Source organism: Sapajus apella, unplaced genomic scaffold (genome assembly GCF_009761245.1).
Source record: "Sapajus apella isolate SASKATOON/1434 unplaced genomic scaffold, GSC_monkey_1.0 scaffold76, whole genome shotgun sequence".
NCBI lineage: Eukaryota > Metazoa > Chordata > Mammalia > Primates > Cebidae > Sapajus > Sapajus apella.
In genome coordinates this window covers 8,710,721-8,728,368 of record NW_022437016.1, presented here as the reverse complement: position 1 = coordinate 8,728,368, position 17,648 = coordinate 8,710,721, and the positions used below count along the sequence as shown (strand labels likewise).

Genomic DNA, 17,648 nt, shown 5'->3' with positions numbered 1-17,648 from the left:
TGTTGGCCAGGCTGGTCTCAAACTTCTGACCTCAGGTGATCTTCCGACCTCAGCCTCCCAAAGTGCTGGGATTACAGGCGTGAGCCACCGCGCCTGGCCTAGCAGGTCCTAGGCCTAGTGGCTGCTTCTGCATAAAATCCTGTCTGAATAAAGGATTCCACTGCTAAAAGTGAAAAGTTTGGACATCTTCACATTGGAGCGCATGTTCCCCTAAATAGCCCTCGGGGTATGGAAGAGGAGGTGGGAAGTAGAATCTGTTGGTTCCTGCTCTGCCTCCCACCCTCTCTGTAACTTTGCGGGATGACTCTTCCTCTCTGAAACAGCTTCCTCATCCATAAAGGAAAACAAATTCCTTGATAATAGCTACTTCACTAATGAGGGTTAGAAAAATTAGCAGATTTTTCTAATTTTTCTAATGTGTGAGGCACGGTGGCTCACACATGTAATCCCAGCACTTTGGAAGGCCAAGGTAGGTGGATCACTTGAGCTCAGGAGTTCGAGACCAGCCTGACCAACATGGTAAAATCCTGTCTCTACTAAAACTACAAAAATTAGCCTCTCGTGGTGGTGGGCACCTGTAATCCCAGCTACCCAGGAGGCTGAGGCAAGAGAATGGCTTAAACCCCGGAGGCAGAGATTGCACTGAGCTGAGATAGCACCACTGCACTCCAGCCTGGGTGACAGAGTGAGACTCCATCTCCAAAACAAAAAGAAACAAACAAAAAGAAAAAACATTAGCAGATGGGGAAGCTCTGCATATGGGGATTTAAGAACTGGCGGCTCTCACACCGTGCCTCTGACCCTCCTCTCCCCTCTGCACTTCCCAGGAGGAGCCGATCACTTTCTGTGAGGAAGCCTTCGTGTCCCACTACCGCTCTGGAGCCATGAGGCAGTTCCTGCAGAACGCCACGCAGCTGCAGCTCTTCAAGCAGGTGCCACCCTCCCTGGTCTGGCCTGGGTCTGGCTCCCTAGTGAGGATTTATTTCTACAGCTGTCTCCAGTCTGAGCACTGAGGCCACAGGCATGGATGGGACTCAGGCCCCAGGCGAAAGAGGCTCAGGGGAGGGGGATTGGGTGAAGAGGGCAGTCACTGACCAGACAGACCCTTTGCAAATCTGCCATGTGGTTTTCCAAGCTATCATAAACATGTAGCCAGCTTTTTAGAAAGTAACTTTCTTATTGAACCTCACTTTGTAAAAACTCCGTTGCAAAGGACCTTTCCTGCCTTGGATACAGTAAGGTGCCCCGCTGAATGCTTTTCCCCCTTTTCTTTGTACGAGCTGTTGTGCTTTTGTTCTTTCTTTCTATAGTTTATTGATGGTCGATTAGACCTTCTCAATTCCGGCGAAGGTTTCAGTGATGTTTTTGAAGAGGAAATCAACATGGGCGAGTACGCTGGTAAGAAGCATCTCATTTTCCTTTTGGGGCTGCAGGCTGCTATCGTTTAGGGTATGTTTGACAAGGAGTGGCAATGACTTGCTTTTCCTTTATTGGGGCTTAGGAAGAGAGATTTCAGCGTGGCTTTGAAATGTTTGAAGAATTCCTCTTCTTTTTCTGATAAAGTGTATACTGGCCCATGTGAAATCCCCCAGCCTAGGGTCAGATGCTTCCCCTGCGTAGACAAAGTCCAGTTAAAGTAGTGCCCCGTGTGGTCCACTGGGAAGCACACACAGTATTCAGTTAGGAGGCTTGGATTCAAGTCAGGGCTCTGCCTCCTCACTAGCTGCGAGACCCTGGGTGAGTCATTGCCCCTCCTTTAGCTAAAGTTCCTATCCATGCCCTGAGAGTACCATGTCCCACCTCACAGGATTCTTGTTGAGATTAAATCAGAATGCATGAGGAAAGGTTTGTGCAGTCATCCAGGACAGTCCCTGGCATGAGGGCTGTGTGCAATAAGTGTTTCTTTTCTCTTTTTTTTTTCTTGAGAGAGAGTCTTGCTCTGTTGTCCAGGCTGGAGTACGTGGCATGATCATGGCTCATGGCCGCAACCTCTGCCTCCAGGCTCAAGCGATTCTCCTGCCTCAGCCTCCTGAGAAGCTGGGATTACAGGCACGTGTCACCATGCCCAGCTGATTTTTGTATTTTTAGTAGACAGAAGGTTTCACCATGTTGGCCAGGCTGGTCTCAAACTCCTGACCTCAAATGATCCACCTGCCTCAGCCTCTCAAAGTGCTGAGATCATAGGCGTGAACCACCGCACCTGGCCCTGATTCTTTAAAATATGACAAATTACTGCTGAGTGCCTGGTCTCTGTAGATCTGAAGAACTGAAGGGCTTATTTTCTCATTTTTCAGAGGAGGCATCTGAGGCCCAGAGAGGTGTTGGTGGCTGAGTCTGCCTCTTGAATCCCAATATGACCTTCTTTCTAAATCCTATCACCTCAGTCTTTGGCAACGAAGGCAAAACCAGAAGCAAAATAACACCCATGCTGCTGGCCCCCTTATTGCTTTGTATGTGTCTGGTCTGGACTACTGTGATTTGTAAGCTCACAGAGCAAGACACAGTATCCGCCTGTAAATGTTGCAGGTCCTCCCTGCCTGTGCTGCTTGAAGAACGTAGTTAAGAAAACCACCATGGAGTCTAGGAACAGCAATAGCGAGTCATTGATAATCATTTCCTGAACACCTGCCATGTCCAGAGCCCCATGGAGAACAAACGGAGAACCCAGTTCTGCCCTCAAATAGTGTTAGTCAGGTAGGAGAGAGAAATGCATAACTAAAGACAAGCAAAAATTAAATCAATGCAGGAAAAGGAGTAGAAACAGATTTGGGTGCAGTTAGAATAGGGCTCTGTTAATCCTCACTGCGTAATGTGAGGGCTTGACAAAGGAGGCTGGGCTGGGGTTGTGTTCTCACACTTGCCTGTGAGTTCTGAGAAGACAGGCTTTAGGTGTTGCTAAACCAAGTTCACTTATTCACTGGGTTAGGACCCACCATTTAAAATGAATAGAGTTCACCAACAACGCCTCTGTTTTCTTTCCCTCTCACTCTCCGAGGGTTCAACGTGTGTCCGGCAGGGTCCTTTCAATGGGACACACAGCTCTGAGGGTTCCTGCTCTGGTGCCCCTCACAGCACTTCCCAGAATATGGATGTCTCAGTGCTGTTAACTATTCCAGAGGGCTGTTCAAAGGACATCACATCTGAACAGGCTGTCGGGTTTACTAAGCAGAGAGAGTAGGGTATGGTGACGAGGCGAGGGAGCGGCATTTGCAAGGGCCTGGAGGCCTGCAAGGATGCTGGCTTAAGGGCCCATGAGTAGTTTCCCATGGTGGGACATAAGGCGGTGTAGCGCCACAGCAGCACAGGATGGAGAGGCCGTGAGGCACGACGGGAGGAGAGTGGCAGGGCTGCTTCGGAGCCTGACGTCCAGCCAGCAAGCAGTGGGGCAGCTGCTGAGGGCTTGCAGTCAGGGCGCTGCATGACCAGCTCTGTTGGAGAAGGAAACTACGGCAGTGACTCGCTGCCGCCTCCTTTAAGAACAGGACATGGGACCCTCCACAGGATTCTCCAAGACCTGAATGCTGAAAGCAATTTTGGCCGGTCGTGGTGGCTCACGCCTGTAATCCCAGCACTTTGGTAGGCTGAGGCAGGCGGATCGCCTGAGGTCAGGAGTTCAAGACCAGCCCGGCCAACATGATGAAACTCTGTCTCTACTAAAAATAGAAAAAGCAGCCAGGTAAGGTGGCGGGTACCTGTAATTCAGGAGACTGAGGCAGGAGAATTGCTTGAACCCAGTAGCTGAGATCATGCCACTCCACTCCATTCTGGGTGACAGAATAAGACTCCATGTCAAAAAAAAAAAAGCAATTTCAAGACCTCCCGAGGGCAAATCACCTCTTGAAGTAACAGCTTCTCTGACTTCTCTTTTCCCAGGCAGTGACAAACTGTACCATCAGTGGCTCTCCACTGTCCGGGTAAGTGCACCCAGTTCTGAGCCCCCTGGACTCCCTCCTTAGCTTCCTGGCAGCCTTCCGCTTCCCTGTGCAGCCAGAGCACTCCATTCCCGCTGCTGGAGATGTCTTTCTTTTTAAAGCTAGGTTCCTCTCATGCCAGATGGAGACTAGGATGGGACTGTCCAAAGCCATCACTTGGTGGGGGCAGAAAAAGGCATGAGAGGCTTCCTCCTCTGCAGGAAGCCAGCCAAGGAAAGCTGAATGGAATGCTGTTGTCTTAGAGCATTTAGCGGGGGGTCTCCTTCTAGGGCCAGAGCAATTGTCATGATCACGGGCAAACCAAACACGCATCCCCCTTGCTGCTGTGTAACCTCTTCTCCTGGGAAGATGGAGAACCCGTCACTGGGAGGTTGACTGTTGTTGTGAACAGTGTCTTGTTATGTCAGGAGCCAGGTGCGTAGGGCTTCTGAAGCCTCTAAAGAATTTGAAATCTTGCCTTTCCCTTCCATCAGCTTGTAATTGAGGTGTCCTGAAGGCCTACTGTGTGCCAGGCACCATGCTGCATACTGGGGATACCGCAGGGAGCAGGGTACAGGCCCTCCCTGGGGGAGCTCCCTGTCTTGCTGGAGAGGCGGGCACGTCGCAGGCAGCGCCAGCATTAAGTGATAAGTGTCCCCTCCTGCTTATGCGCCAGCGCACTGCTGCCAGGCGCGTCCCTTGGAAGTGGCTGCAGTTGGCGGAGAGTAAGCAATTCCTCCATGAAAGACTTCCTTTGTTCCTCTTGTATGGCTAAACACAGCACTTGGCAAATCAGAGAGGAGTAATAAGGACTTGTTGATTGATTGATAAAGGGAGTTTCAATACTCCAAAGGACCATTTAAATGGGATACTGAGTAATTTTGGAAAGCAGTATGGAATAAATGAGTGGGTGAAAATTTCCTATTGTCCTACAACGTAGAATGCTTTCTAGGTCAAATTGTAATGTTTTTAATTAAAGCTCAAAATGTCTAATGTGGGCAGTTACCAAAAATTGTGCTAAAAGTTAAGGCCAATAATTACATTACTATGTCTTATTCTCTTAGGTACCCACTGGTTCCAGCCTCTCTCCATCCGAATCAGTTTTTTTAAACAACCACAGACCTGATTCTGTGATGAATTTGATTTAAAACGCTCCATACTGTAGACCCCTTAGCCTGGCATTCCAGGCCCTTCATGAGCTGGCCCTATCTGGCTTCCCAGCCTCGCTTACTGCTTTTCTCATGATATAGTCATGGGAGTGTATCACGGTACAGTACAGTAGCCACTTGTCACAGCATACACCATGGCTTTTCAGCTTCTGCACTTTTTTTATGTGCTATTTCCTGTCCCTAAAATGTTCTCCTCCCGTCTCCTACATCAACTCCTATTTATCCTTCATGGACCAGGTCAAATGTCTCATCCTCCAAGGCCTTCCCTGATCTCCCAGGTCTCCACGCTCCCTCTGCACACAGCCACTGCAGCCTTCATCACCTGCTGTTGGTTATTTACTGCGCTGTCTTGCCTCTCCAACTGGAGGTTTTAGAAGGCAGAGACCAGGCCTCCCTTGGCCTAGTGCCTTCAGAACCCTCGCGATGTGTCTGCAGGGATGAGACTGAGAAATGGATTCACGGACAGCTATGAAAACATCCCCTGTGCACTTCAGGTCCTTCCACTGCCTCCTTTGGGAGCGGGAAGGCCTTCCCTCCTCCTTTCTCCCACTTTTGCTCCTAAAGAAAGTGGGCAGGAAATTGCTGTGTTGGATTCAACTAAAGCCATGGTGAACATTTGTGGCTATTCATTCTTTCCTTTTCTCAAGATTTAGATGTTAAGGAAGGCAGCCTACCAGAGAGATTTAAAAAAAAACAACACAGAAAACCAAGGCAAGAAAAGGAAGTTGCACGGTGAGGGCAGTTTGTTTTCCAACGATCCTGGCTGATTAGGGCCCCACTTTCTGCCCCGGCTTGGTGTCAGCTGTGGAGTCCACAGTTATTAAACTTACCTGAGTGTCATCCGTGGTAACTAGAATTTCTTGAAAAGCCACACGTGCCCATAGGGAAGCTCTTGCCTTAGGCAGCCTGTGATCCACTTCCCTCCAGTCAGGGAACAGGTACCAAGAAGAACATGGAGCCCAGAGTCCCCCTCTGCCAGGAATCACACTCCACAGCCCCAGCCCACACACACCCACCCAGAGCTGCTCCGCCATGACCATCACTAACTGGCTGGACCAGTTATCATCCAGGCCTGTTTCTTGATGTGAATTTACATACCTTTGAAATGTTGCTTAACTTGATTGAAGAGAAGCAGTCTTTGTTGGTGTTAGATGACTCTGTCATCAGCCCAAATTGCTAATTGACATTTTTATTATAGAAAGGAAGTGGAGCAATTCTGAATACCGTAAAGACGAAAGCAAACCCGGCCATGAAGACTGTCTACAAGTTTGTAAGTACTGGTCTTGCTCTCAGGAGCCAAACAAATCAGTCCCTTAGCATAATGACACTCTTTATTTACTTATTTTTGAGACAGGGTCTTGCTCTGTTGCCTAGGCTGGAGAGTAATAGCATGATCACAGATCACTGCGGCCTTGACCATCAAGTCTCAAGCAGTCTTCCCACCTCAGCCTCCCGAGTAACTATAACTGCAGGTGTGCACCACCATGCCTGGCTTTTTTTTTTTTTTTTTTTGGTAGAGACAGCTTTCACTATGTTACCCAGGCTGGTCTTGAACTTCTAGACTCAAGCAGTCCTCTTGCCTTGGCCTCCCAAAGTGCTGCAGTTACCAGCATGAGCTGCTGCATCCAGCCAAGCGATGAGACTCAGGTGTACCTGGTCCTCTATTGCAGAGATGACTCAGGCTGCTGAGCTCTTTCCTAAAGGTCTCAGTGTTCTCCAAATTATTTAGCAGATTTTATAACCAGTTCAGTGATGTTTTTAATGTATAGTGTTGCTGCTCACATTTGCCACAGTAGAGAAATAGGAGGCTACTGGTTTTAGCTTTTAAAATGTAGACTAGGTGGCTGCAATGCAGACTGCACCCTGCCTCTGTTTCTGAGACCCGGAAGCATGGTCTATCTGGTGTCTGGCAAAGCCTTCCTGCAGGCATCCCCCATATTAGGTCAAAATAAAGCAGCTCCTTTGCGGGTGACTGAAGAGTGTTCGTGGTGGGATACACCGCTTAATTTTTGTCCCAAATTCTTCATCATCTCTTTGATCACTGCCCTATAGGTAATGCATTACTTGTAAGACTCGTGTCCACAGCCGAGTGGAAATAGGAGAACACATCTGTTCCTGGCACTCCATCTTTCCCAAGCATCAAGTATTTTTTCTTATGACTTCTCTTCCTTGCTAATTTGACCGTGAGCCACTGAAGTGGGGTGGTTCTACTTTATTTCCATTTTTAATTTTGTTAGTCCTCTCTGTGCTTAAACTGTCGTTATTTTAGCAGGGTTGGTGGCTGCCAGCAGAACCACGCAGGTCTAATATGACCTGAAATCAAAGCCAGGGTATCTGCCAAAATGAGGTTTAGGAAATGACATGGTAGAAACCCAGCAACGTGTCTGTTCCGGCCATTCAGCCTGGGCAGAAAATTGGCCCTGGGGCCTTGCACTGGTGACATAGAATGGATATTCTGAATCTTGCAGCCAGAAACGCGGCTGCTGTACTCTTACTAGTAGCTGTCACCAGGCTGCCGAGATAAATAATTATAGAGAGCAGAAGAAGGGCTTTGGAAGGAAAAGAAAAAAAAAATCTGTGCCATCAAAATGCAGAAAATAAAATCTCTGCAGCCTCTTTAAGGGTTCTTTTTTTTAACCTTTTACCGTTGTATTTGTTTTCATAGCCATTATGTTTTCGACTTGATGATCCCATTTTTCCTCCCTTTTTCTAGTAATCAGAGAAGGTGATTCTCGACGGACTGAAATCAAGCACAGTCCCTGCTGGAAACAGAAAGGGAATCTTAACTTAAATTAATTTTTCATGCAGGCAAAAGATCATGCAAAAATGGGAATAAAAGAGGTGAAAAACCGCTTGAAGCAAAAGGTACTTGAAGTTCTTATTCAAAATGTATAAGCACCGTGTATGAAATGCATGGCCACAAAAAAGTATGATGGGATCAATAGAGGGCTGTTTGATACAGTGTTGTTAACACACTTCAAAATGCATTACCAGCTGTCCGGGAGTTTTCACACTGTTATAAATATTCACAGACAAAAAACTGTCTTCAAATAACATTAAGACTCTGGCTTAAACCCACAAAGGCAAGCAAGTTCAGAGCTACCACTGTCGGGCTGTCCCTTGCCCACCCCACCAGGCCTGGGTTCACAGGCGTCTGTAGAAATTGGCTTGGCATCGCCATCTGGCACCTGCCCACCCCCTATGGCCGACATCTGCCTGAGGGCCAGTGGTAACCAAAACCAAGAAGCATCTCCAGGGAATGATTACCATGGTCCAGCACACACGTGGCCACCATGCAGACACGGCACAGGGGGTGGGGCTGAGCAGAATGCCATGGGCTTACCTTGCCTTGGGGGACTAAGTGAGGAGAACCCAGTGGGCACTGCTGAGACTCTGAGTGGGAAGGAGAGGGCTCTGATTGTCTTCACCGGCCACCAGTAAAACTGGGATATCATCCTGACTATGTCCTGGCTAAGATTTCCCCAGCCTGAATCTCTGTTTTCTTTAATCTGACTTTTTTATATTTTATTTTATTTTAATGTTTTTATTTCTGTAAGCTTTTGGGGGAACAGATGGTGTTTGGTTACATGAGTAAGTTCTTTAGTGGTGATTTGTGAGATTCTGGTGCACCTATCACCTGAGCAGTATACAATGAACCCAATTTGTAGTCTTTCATCCCTCACCTGCTTCCCAGCCTTTCCCCCTGAGTCCCCAAAGTCTGTTGTGTCATTCTTATGCCTTTGCATTCTCATAGCTTAGCTCCCACTGTTACTAAGAACATACAGTGTTTGGTTTTCCATTCTTGAGTTACTTCACTGAGAATAAGCGTCTCCGATCCCATCCAGGTTGCTGCGAATGCCATTAAGTCATTCCTTTTTATGCCTCCAGCCTGAATGTCGAGACTTAAGACAGTGAGGTGACTGTAACAAGAGGCTTTTTAATATGATTATGAATGCCATCATCGTTATGACTGTTGCCACCCTTCTTTAAGCTCCTGTTAAGGGTGGTCCAGGCTAGGAGCTTTCACACTTAGTTCTCAGAACAGCCCTATGGAGTATTGTTCCCATTTCACGAGTAAACAGACTGCAGTTCAGAGGTGAAGTCATTGCCGAAGGCCACCCTGAGCCTAGCAGAGTCGGGCTTGGATTCCAGCTCCGTCGCCTTGTGGCAGCTGTACGTTCTTACCACTACCGCATGCACACTGCCTTCCTCAAACAAGTGTTTTGTTTTCCAAAAGATGTTTGGGATCCCCTACTTCATTATCCCTGTGCCCCCAAACGCACCACTCTAATAAGGGCCTTTGTCTATCTCTGCAGTTTTTAAAAAATTGAAAGCAGTTTTAATTTTCTGAAGTCAGTAAGGACCACTAATTAACTTGAAAGGGTCGAAGGAATTGATTCCTTTCTTTTAATTGGAAAATAATTTGCTCTGACTAAGCATTTAAATTCTTAGTTTCAGCTGAGAGTGGATTTTTAGCAGCTGAGATTCACATCCTGAAATAAAAGCTCTGTAATGTAAATCCAGATAGACCTTAAACTGTAGTCTGTTTGCACCCTGCCAGAGACTGGCAGGTGGCATTCTTTACTTGGATATTATTTAAGTCCCTAAATATAGCTTTTTATCTCCCATCCCAGTTGCATGTAGCTGATTGGATTGCAGATATAAAACGGAGTGGCAGGGAGCAGTGAGTTTTCCCTCCTTGATGCCTGGATCGTAAGTTCTGGTTGGTATTTGAATATCCCCTGAAGTAAGCAAAGAAAGGGGTCCCTCCTCAGGCAGAGGCCCCATGAGCCCTCATTGGTCAATTGCCCTCTCTCCAGACCATTAAGCTACAGACATCACCTTACCTCCCTACTTGTATGTACAAGCCTCTGGCTTTGGAAAATCCCCTTCTTATGATATGTAACGTTTCTGCAAATAACCAGTTAAGCTCAGATTTTTAAACGTGTTTCTTCAAAGGTTTGTTTAAACAATCTAGATCACTTTCCTTCCACGCTATCTTCCCTTCCGTTCCTTGATAGTGTCTAAAGCAGATGTCTCCCTCCCCTTCCCTTCCCCCTGCCAGTCTTTTCAAGAATAGCTTCAGGAGATAATGTTCTATAGAGAGTGTCAGTACATTTCAGGTGACACAAATGGTGAAGGCATTTTATAGAAATGTGGCTTGTCACCATCGGACTGTTGACAGATCTATTAGTGCACCCTTTTCAATTTTCACTTTTCCCCCCTTCGGTCGTACAGATTTCTACAGACTTGATATTTTGCAGTTGTTCTTGGAAGAGAGCTATTTTGTAATTGAAACTCTAGCATTGCTCGCATCTACGGGACTTGGGGCTCCAGCACTCTCCAGCGCCTTTTCTTGAACTAATTTAGGATTTGGCTGCACCTGACCTCACATAGCAGTAGAAAATATTTCCTTGGCTGTTTTTGTCCTTCTCCCTGCTGCCCCCTCCCCTTCATCAGGCAACGGGTGTACCTCGTGAATGTACCCCAGATGCCTCTAATACAGACATCTCAAGTTTGGTTTCTGCCACGAAATCGAGGCAATTCCCAACAAAGATCCAATTTTCAAATGTGCTGGGTTGCCACCTGGCCTCCTCTAACTCTGCATAGCAATGGTGACCTCGCAGATATAATCAAGAACCCAAGCTTGCCCTCTTCACCCTCGCCTTGGGTTTGAATTGCAAATAGAAAATGTGGGGCCGACCTGTGGAGAGGTCACCATGGTGTGTGGAGGGTCCATCTCTAATATGACTGAGCTGGGTCCCTTCTCCATCCCTTGTTCATTTGTGCTGCACATTTTCAAAGCATCTGAAATCAGAGCTTTCAGGATATCTGTGTGACCATTGGCAAATAATTGTTAATAGATCCGATGGTGTGGCTTTATTCCATACCTGCTCTGCTTCAACCCAACAACAAAAAAAGAAGGATGGATAACATTTTTCTCTAGATAAACGGAGCGAGGTGGTCAGGTTCTTCCATAGCTTGGCCTCCTTTGAAGTGTGACTTGCTCAAAATTAGGAAAAAGAAGAAATGGCAAAGATGCTACCCAGCCATCGCTTTCTAAGGAAGAATGTAGTGCTTTCATCTGGAGTGTCTCCCTGCAGAAGAATGCCTCCTGGATGGGCTTGTGACTGTCAACAAATTGCATTCCACTGCAGCACCAGGCAGGGCTGGCACGAGAATGCCCTGCTTTAAAAGCAGTGGTGCAAATACATTTCTCCTCACCTGCAGGCAGCATTAAGATATTCACATAGGGATGCCTTCTTCTGCCTTTTGAGGAACGCCTGAAATTTTTCTTTTTCTTCAATATCAAAATGATTTAGCCAAATGGACCCATTTCACAGCGCTTTGTAAAGTTTCTGAATCTTTTGTGTTTTTATTTTCTTTTTTTCTTTTTTTGAAACAGGGTCTTACTCTGTCTTCCACGCTGGAGTGCAGTGGTGCCGTCACTGCAGCCTTGAGCTCCCAAGCTCAAGGGATCCTCCTGCCTCAACCTCCAGAGTAGCTAGGATGACAGGCATGCACTACCATGCCTGGCTAATTTTTTTTTAGAGACAGAGTTTTGCTCTGTTGCCCATACTGGTCTCACACTCCTGGGCTCAAGTGATCCTCCCTCCTAGGCCTCTCAAAGTGCTGGGATTACAAATCTTTGATCTTTAAAAGACAAATTGAGCTTGTTGATTTAGAGTCTCTGTGATTGAAAGGAGCAAATTCACAGTTGGTTTCACAGAGGCTTGAATTTCTGGCCAAACAGTTCCCATTGAAGGGAGTGAGTAAGTGTGCGTGGGGCAGGGAGAGTTAGGTAGACTCTTGTAGAACAGATGCTTTCACACCTTATCACACAACTGTCAGCTCCCTGTCTCCCGACACATTAAAATACGCTGCAGCCTCAATCACAGAAATTCCAACTTTGGTTACTATTTTGATGTCGATATTCATATTTTTCATTTGCATTTGCTGTGCTGTGAGGTGGCCTGGGAAAAGAAGGGTGCAGCATGAGTCTGAAAATGGAGACGGGAGTTCTCACACCCATAGCGTGAGTCAGATGGGAAGGCCTCTGCTTCACTCCCATAGGGGCCGGCCTTTCAACTCCCCCACATGGTGATGTGGTGTTTGGGCTTCTGAGGCAGGCAAGCAGGGCTCAGTGCTAGTTGTGTAGGATATTAACTGTGTGACTTTGGGTAAGTTACTAGACCTCTCTGAACCTAGTTTTTCTCATCTGTAAACTACTGGATAGCTGGAAGGAGTAGAAGAGATAATGTGTTGAAACAGCAATACTTAGTAGCCACTTAATGAGAGTTTCCCTTTTGTCGGTCTTTTTTTTTTTTTTTTTTTTTTTTTTTTTTTTTTTTTTTCAGACACAGTCTCACTTTGTTGCCCAAGCTGGAGGGCAGTGGTGTGATCTCAGCTCACTGCAACCTCTGCCTCCCAGGTTCAAGTGATTCAGCTGCCTCAGCCACCCAAGTAGCTGGGATTACAGGCACCCACTACCACAGCTGGCTACTTTTTATATTTTTGTAAAGACAGGGCTTTGCCATGTTAGCCAGGCTGGTCTCGAACTCCTGACCTCAGGTGATTCTCCCGCCTCGGCCTCCCAACGTGCTGGGATTACAGGCATGAGCCACTGTGTCTGTCCCTCCCTGTCTTCTTATGTCCCACATCTGAAACAGCCAGTCTGCCCAAATACCCATGTGCGCACACCTGGAGACCATGTCCAGGGTGAGTGGATTACCGCCCTTGAGGTTGTCCACACAGCCACCAGAGGAATCTTTGTAGGACCCAGCACTGACCAAGTCACTCCCTTGGTTAGAACATTTCGGACCTTTCCAACCTTCCACCACCTTGCCTGAGGGCGGCCCACGGGTGGAATGCCCCAGCCACTGGACCACAGCATGCCCTGCCGTCTGCCTCCCTGGGCCCAGTGCTCTACTGTCTCCTCACTGCCTCGTAAGTCCTTTCCTTGGCTCCCAGCCCAACCCCTACTGAAGACTACCCAGAACCCTCTTTGTCCTCTAGTCTCCTGAGATCCTGGGTCCATACCTCCCCGATTTCTCATGGATACTCATGTCCAGAGACCTATCGTATGCCATGCCTGCCTTCTCCTCAGAAGAGCGGAGGTTAGATCATAGCCATGATTTGTGATTCTAGTAAATGCTGAAGGAAAATGATAGGAATATGATGACCACTAAATATTTCTTCCACATGTCATTGTTTTGTTTTTTGAGACAGAGTCTTGCTCTGTCGCCCAGGCTGGAGTATAGTGGCATGATCTCAGCTCACTGCAACCTCCACCTCCCTGGTTCATGCCATTCTCTTGCCTCAGCCTCTCAAGTAGCTGGGATTACAGGTGCCCGCCACCACACCCAGCTAATTTTTGTAGGTAGAGGCAGGGTTTCACCATGATGGCCAGGCTGGTCTCAAACTCCTGACCTCAGGTGATCCTCCTGCCTTGGCCTCCCAAAGTGCTGGGATACAGGCGTGAGCCACTGTGCCCAGCCCCCATGTCATTATTTTAAATGGCTATATCAGATTTTATCCAATGAACATATATACATTATTTAATATTCTCATTGTTGGCCCTTCCATGAGTTCCAATTTTTTCTAGGTAAATATCCTTATAGGTAAGACTTAGAAGAAATTCTTATTATTTCATTAGGATAACTTTCTAAAAATGGGATCTGTGGGCCAAAGGGCATGTAGATCTTTTGGGTTTTCATATAAATTGCCAATTTCTATTCCCACGAGAAGGGTATGAGAGTACTTGCTTCCCATGCCCTTTGCCGACAGCTACATTAGTTCTTAGGCCACAGTTTCTTTAATCATGAGTGTCAAAAGTTGCTGATCTTACATATAGCTCCCTACTATGTGTAAGATCTCTACCAGGAGATAGAGCAGAGAATTTGAACGCCCCCCGCCGCCTTGTTTTTTTCTCAAGACAGGGTCTGACTTTGTTGCCCAGGCTGTAGTGCAGTGGCGTGATCACGGCTCACTGTAGCCTCAACCTCCCCAGGCTCATGTGCTCCTCCCATCTCAGCCTCCCAAGTAGTTGGGAATACAGGCATACACTACTGCATCCAGCTAATTTTTATTTTATTTTTTTGTAGATGTGGGGTTTCCCCATGTTGCACAGGCTGGTCTTGAACTCCTGAGCTCAAGGGTTCCTTCCACCTCAGCCTCCTTTTAAAGCGCTGGGATTACCGGTGTGAGCCTCCACACCCGACCTCTATTTCTTTCTTGACTTGGGCTCCTCCTGTTCTGCTGCCTGTGACTTCCTGGGAGGAAGCTGTTGTCCTTCCCCAGGTGGAGGAAATAGTAAACAGGCTAATAAATCGGTGGTGTGTACCACAGGACTTTATAAGAAACCTTTTACATCTTTGGATCTTCTACTAAATGAAGGTACAGCACTGCTTTTTGACACATAGGTACATCTGTATATTGGGCACATTTCCCTTCCACATGTTTAACAAAGATTTATTTGACAGCATGTACTAGATTCAAGACTCTAAGTTAGAGAATTCAAACCCCAACAAACTTACAGTTGATAGGGATACAAAAATAAGATAGTGCAAAGCACGGCAGCCTATGAGCAGTGTAACCAGGGGCCTCTGAGGAGAAGCTTACATCAGAGGACTTGTTGAGCAGTTCCTCAATTCAGAATACCTTCACTTGTGCTGTCGTTATGGGTTGATGTGGCATCAAAGCACCAGGACTCACATAGCTCTGCGTTCGTCCATCTGCTAACTCTGTGGCTTTGGGTAAATTCCCTCTTCTGAGCCCTATTTCCTCACCTGTAAAAGCAGGATAAACTCATTTGCCTGTGATCATTGTGGGAACTAAATGTGAGAATAAAGGTCAAGGGTCTGGAGAAGCGCAGGGGTAGGCCGTCCACACAGGGAACCGCGTCTTTTTAGCAGGTGCTCTCTCCATTTTGCAGGGGGTAAGGATCTGAGGTTCAATTTGCACAGTGCTGTGACATTTTTCAAAGCTTCCTCATATCTCATTTCACCCATTCTCCTGGTAGCTTTGATGTTTGCCAAGCAGGTGGTAGTCTCCCATTGCAAAAATAAAGCAATAGGTGCATAGAGGTTGAGGGAATTGGAAAGATTAGACAACCAGTTAATGGAAAAAACAAAACTAAAAGATGGTATTTTTACTTACAAGTGTGAACTAGGACGCATTTTCCAAAACAACTACATGAATTGTTCTTTTTTTCTTATTTATTTATTTATTTTTGAGACGGAGTCTCTGTCACCCAGGCTGGAGTGCAGTGGCACGCAATCTGGGTTCACTGTAACCTCTGCCGCCTTGGTTCAAGCGATTCTCCTGCCTTAGCCTCCCAAGTAGCTGAGATTACAGGTGCCTGCCACCACACCCAGCTAATTTTTGTATTTTTAGTAGACATGGGGGTTCAACATCTTGGCCAGGCTGGTCTTGAACTCCTAACCTTGTGATCCACCCGCCTCAGACTCCCAAAGTACTGGAATTACAGGCGTGAGCCACCGTGCCTGGCCATATTGTTCTTTTTTTCTTTTTAAGATAGAGTTTTGCTTTTGTTGCCCAGGCTAGAGTGTAATGGCATGATCTCAGCTCACCACAACCTCCGTCTCCAGGGTTTAAGCGATTCTCCTGCCTCAGCCTTCTGCGTAGCTGGGATTACAGGGGCATGCCACCACACCTGGCTAATTTTGTATTTTTAGTAGAGACAGGGTTTCTCCATGTTGGTCAGCCTGGTCTCGAACCCCCAATCTCAGGCGATTTGCCCACCTCAGCCTCCCAAAATGCTGGGATTACAGGTATGAGCCACTGCACCAGGCCTCTTTTTTTCTAAATAGCTATTACCTTAGAGTTTTCTATTAATACCAATATTTTCTTACCATGTTACCTTGCAGCTTCATTATATTGTCAGCCAAACACAAACAGGCACACATACCTGCACAAAAAATTTTACCTAAACCAAAAGTGAATTTGTTCATGTTTGACCTTATCCGCTCTCTCATATCTATCCTGAAGGATCTTCACCTGGATCCAAAATGCCCCTTTTGCCCATTGTTGCTTTTTAGCACAGATGGAACCCCTCCCCCTCTTTTTCCACTTGGCCTGAGCACCTCAGGACAGCCCCTTTCCAAAAGAGCTGTTTCTGTTTGACCGTCAACAACCTCTTTCATCGCTGAGCCTGAGACTGGCTGATCAAATGTGGGCCACTTGATCCAAGCCCTCCCTGTAAAGCCAAGAGGTCATCATCTCCCTTTTGTCATTTACCAAGCATTAGAGACTTCCCCAGGACTGACCTCTCCGTGCAGCCCTGATTCCATAGGAAAGGAGGCCAGCTGATACGAAGCTGGATGTATAAGGTCAAATACTGGTGGTCGGGGGGTGGGTTGTATAATTCCTATAATTTACTGAATAGCTAATAATGTTCTTGACACTTGTGTTTCATTATCTGTCTCCTTTAATCTTCATGCTACTCTAGCCCCATTTCACAGACGAGGAAACTGAGGCTCAGAGATGTATATATGTTTCTTCTTTCGTGTATTCTTTTTCAATAAGAGACCGCTTTCCTCCATGTCCCACCATTCTGTCTTAGCTGAGAAGTTAGGAGCAAGCAAGCATCAAGTCTCTCATATGCGGAATTTAATGAGTATTAAGAATATATGTTTTGTTGACCAAAATGTGTATCTTGCATTTATTATTTAATTCTGGCTGTGAGATATTTTTATTTGGTAAGAAAAATGATTATTTAAATGATAATTATTTGTACACATGTTTTCTGCCGTGTTCCAATGAAGATTTAAGCAATTTCCTTCGCTTGAATAAAACACGGGATCCTTATTGCTTGAGTGGGCCCATCCGTGTTTCCAATAGCCCATGTGTACAGTCAGCTGCCAGCTTCAGCTACCAGAGCCATGACCTGCCTTTTTCACTTTGGGGTTTTTCTTTTCCTGGTAAATTGACTTCATTCATCAGAAGCACAAATTAAATGTAAATTTCTGGATTTAAAAAGATTTCTTTGGTCCGTAAATGTTTCCAAAGTCAGAGTCCTGATTCAGACTTCAATCTTTTTATTTCCTGAAGATAAAGATTAGGGATAGGAAAGGGTAGGAACAAACACATCTTATTCACAAACAGCAACATCATCAGTAAACAAATGTGGAAAAAGTGTCCATAGTCACAAATAATTAAAGTAATGCAAATTAAAGCAACAATGAGGTCTAATTTTTCACCTATCAAATTAGCGATACATTTTTTAAATGATACCATTCACAAGTCCCGTGAAACTGGTAATGCATCCATTGCTAGTAGTTGGTGTAAATTGGAAAGCAATTTGATAGAATGAATAAAAAGCCTTGAAAATGTTTATATCTGTTGACTTAGTAATTTCATTCCTGGGGATTTCCATAAAAAGAAATAATACGAAAGAAAGAAAAACTGCAGTATTTATCACTGGCATTTTGAAAGTTAAAAAACAATGAAAAATAATAGAAAGAATCCTAAATGCCCGATAGTAATAGAATATTGAATACGTGGTGTATTAAATTATTGTATATCTGCTCAGTGATATATGCATTCA

General features: G+C 46.0%; 1 protein-coding gene across 8 annotated transcripts in view; it reads left to right on the top strand.

The window, feature by feature from the left end:
- DENND1A (DENN domain containing 1A) overlaps positions 1-17,648 on the top strand; it is a 545,539-nt gene that overhangs the window by 468,871 nt on the left and 59,020 nt on the right. For all 8 annotated transcript variants that reach the window (XM_032251630.1, XM_032251634.1, XM_032251629.1 and 5 more), the window contains 5 exons: positions 828-932; positions 1,311-1,398; positions 3,874-3,914; positions 6,279-6,350; positions 7,889-7,945. In XM_032251630.1, coding sequence (XP_032107521.1) covers positions 828-932; positions 1,311-1,398; positions 3,874-3,914; positions 6,279-6,350; positions 7,889-7,945 — 363 coding nt within the window. The remainder of the gene's footprint in view (positions 1-827; positions 933-1,310; positions 1,399-3,873; positions 3,915-6,278; positions 6,351-7,888; positions 7,946-17,648) is intronic.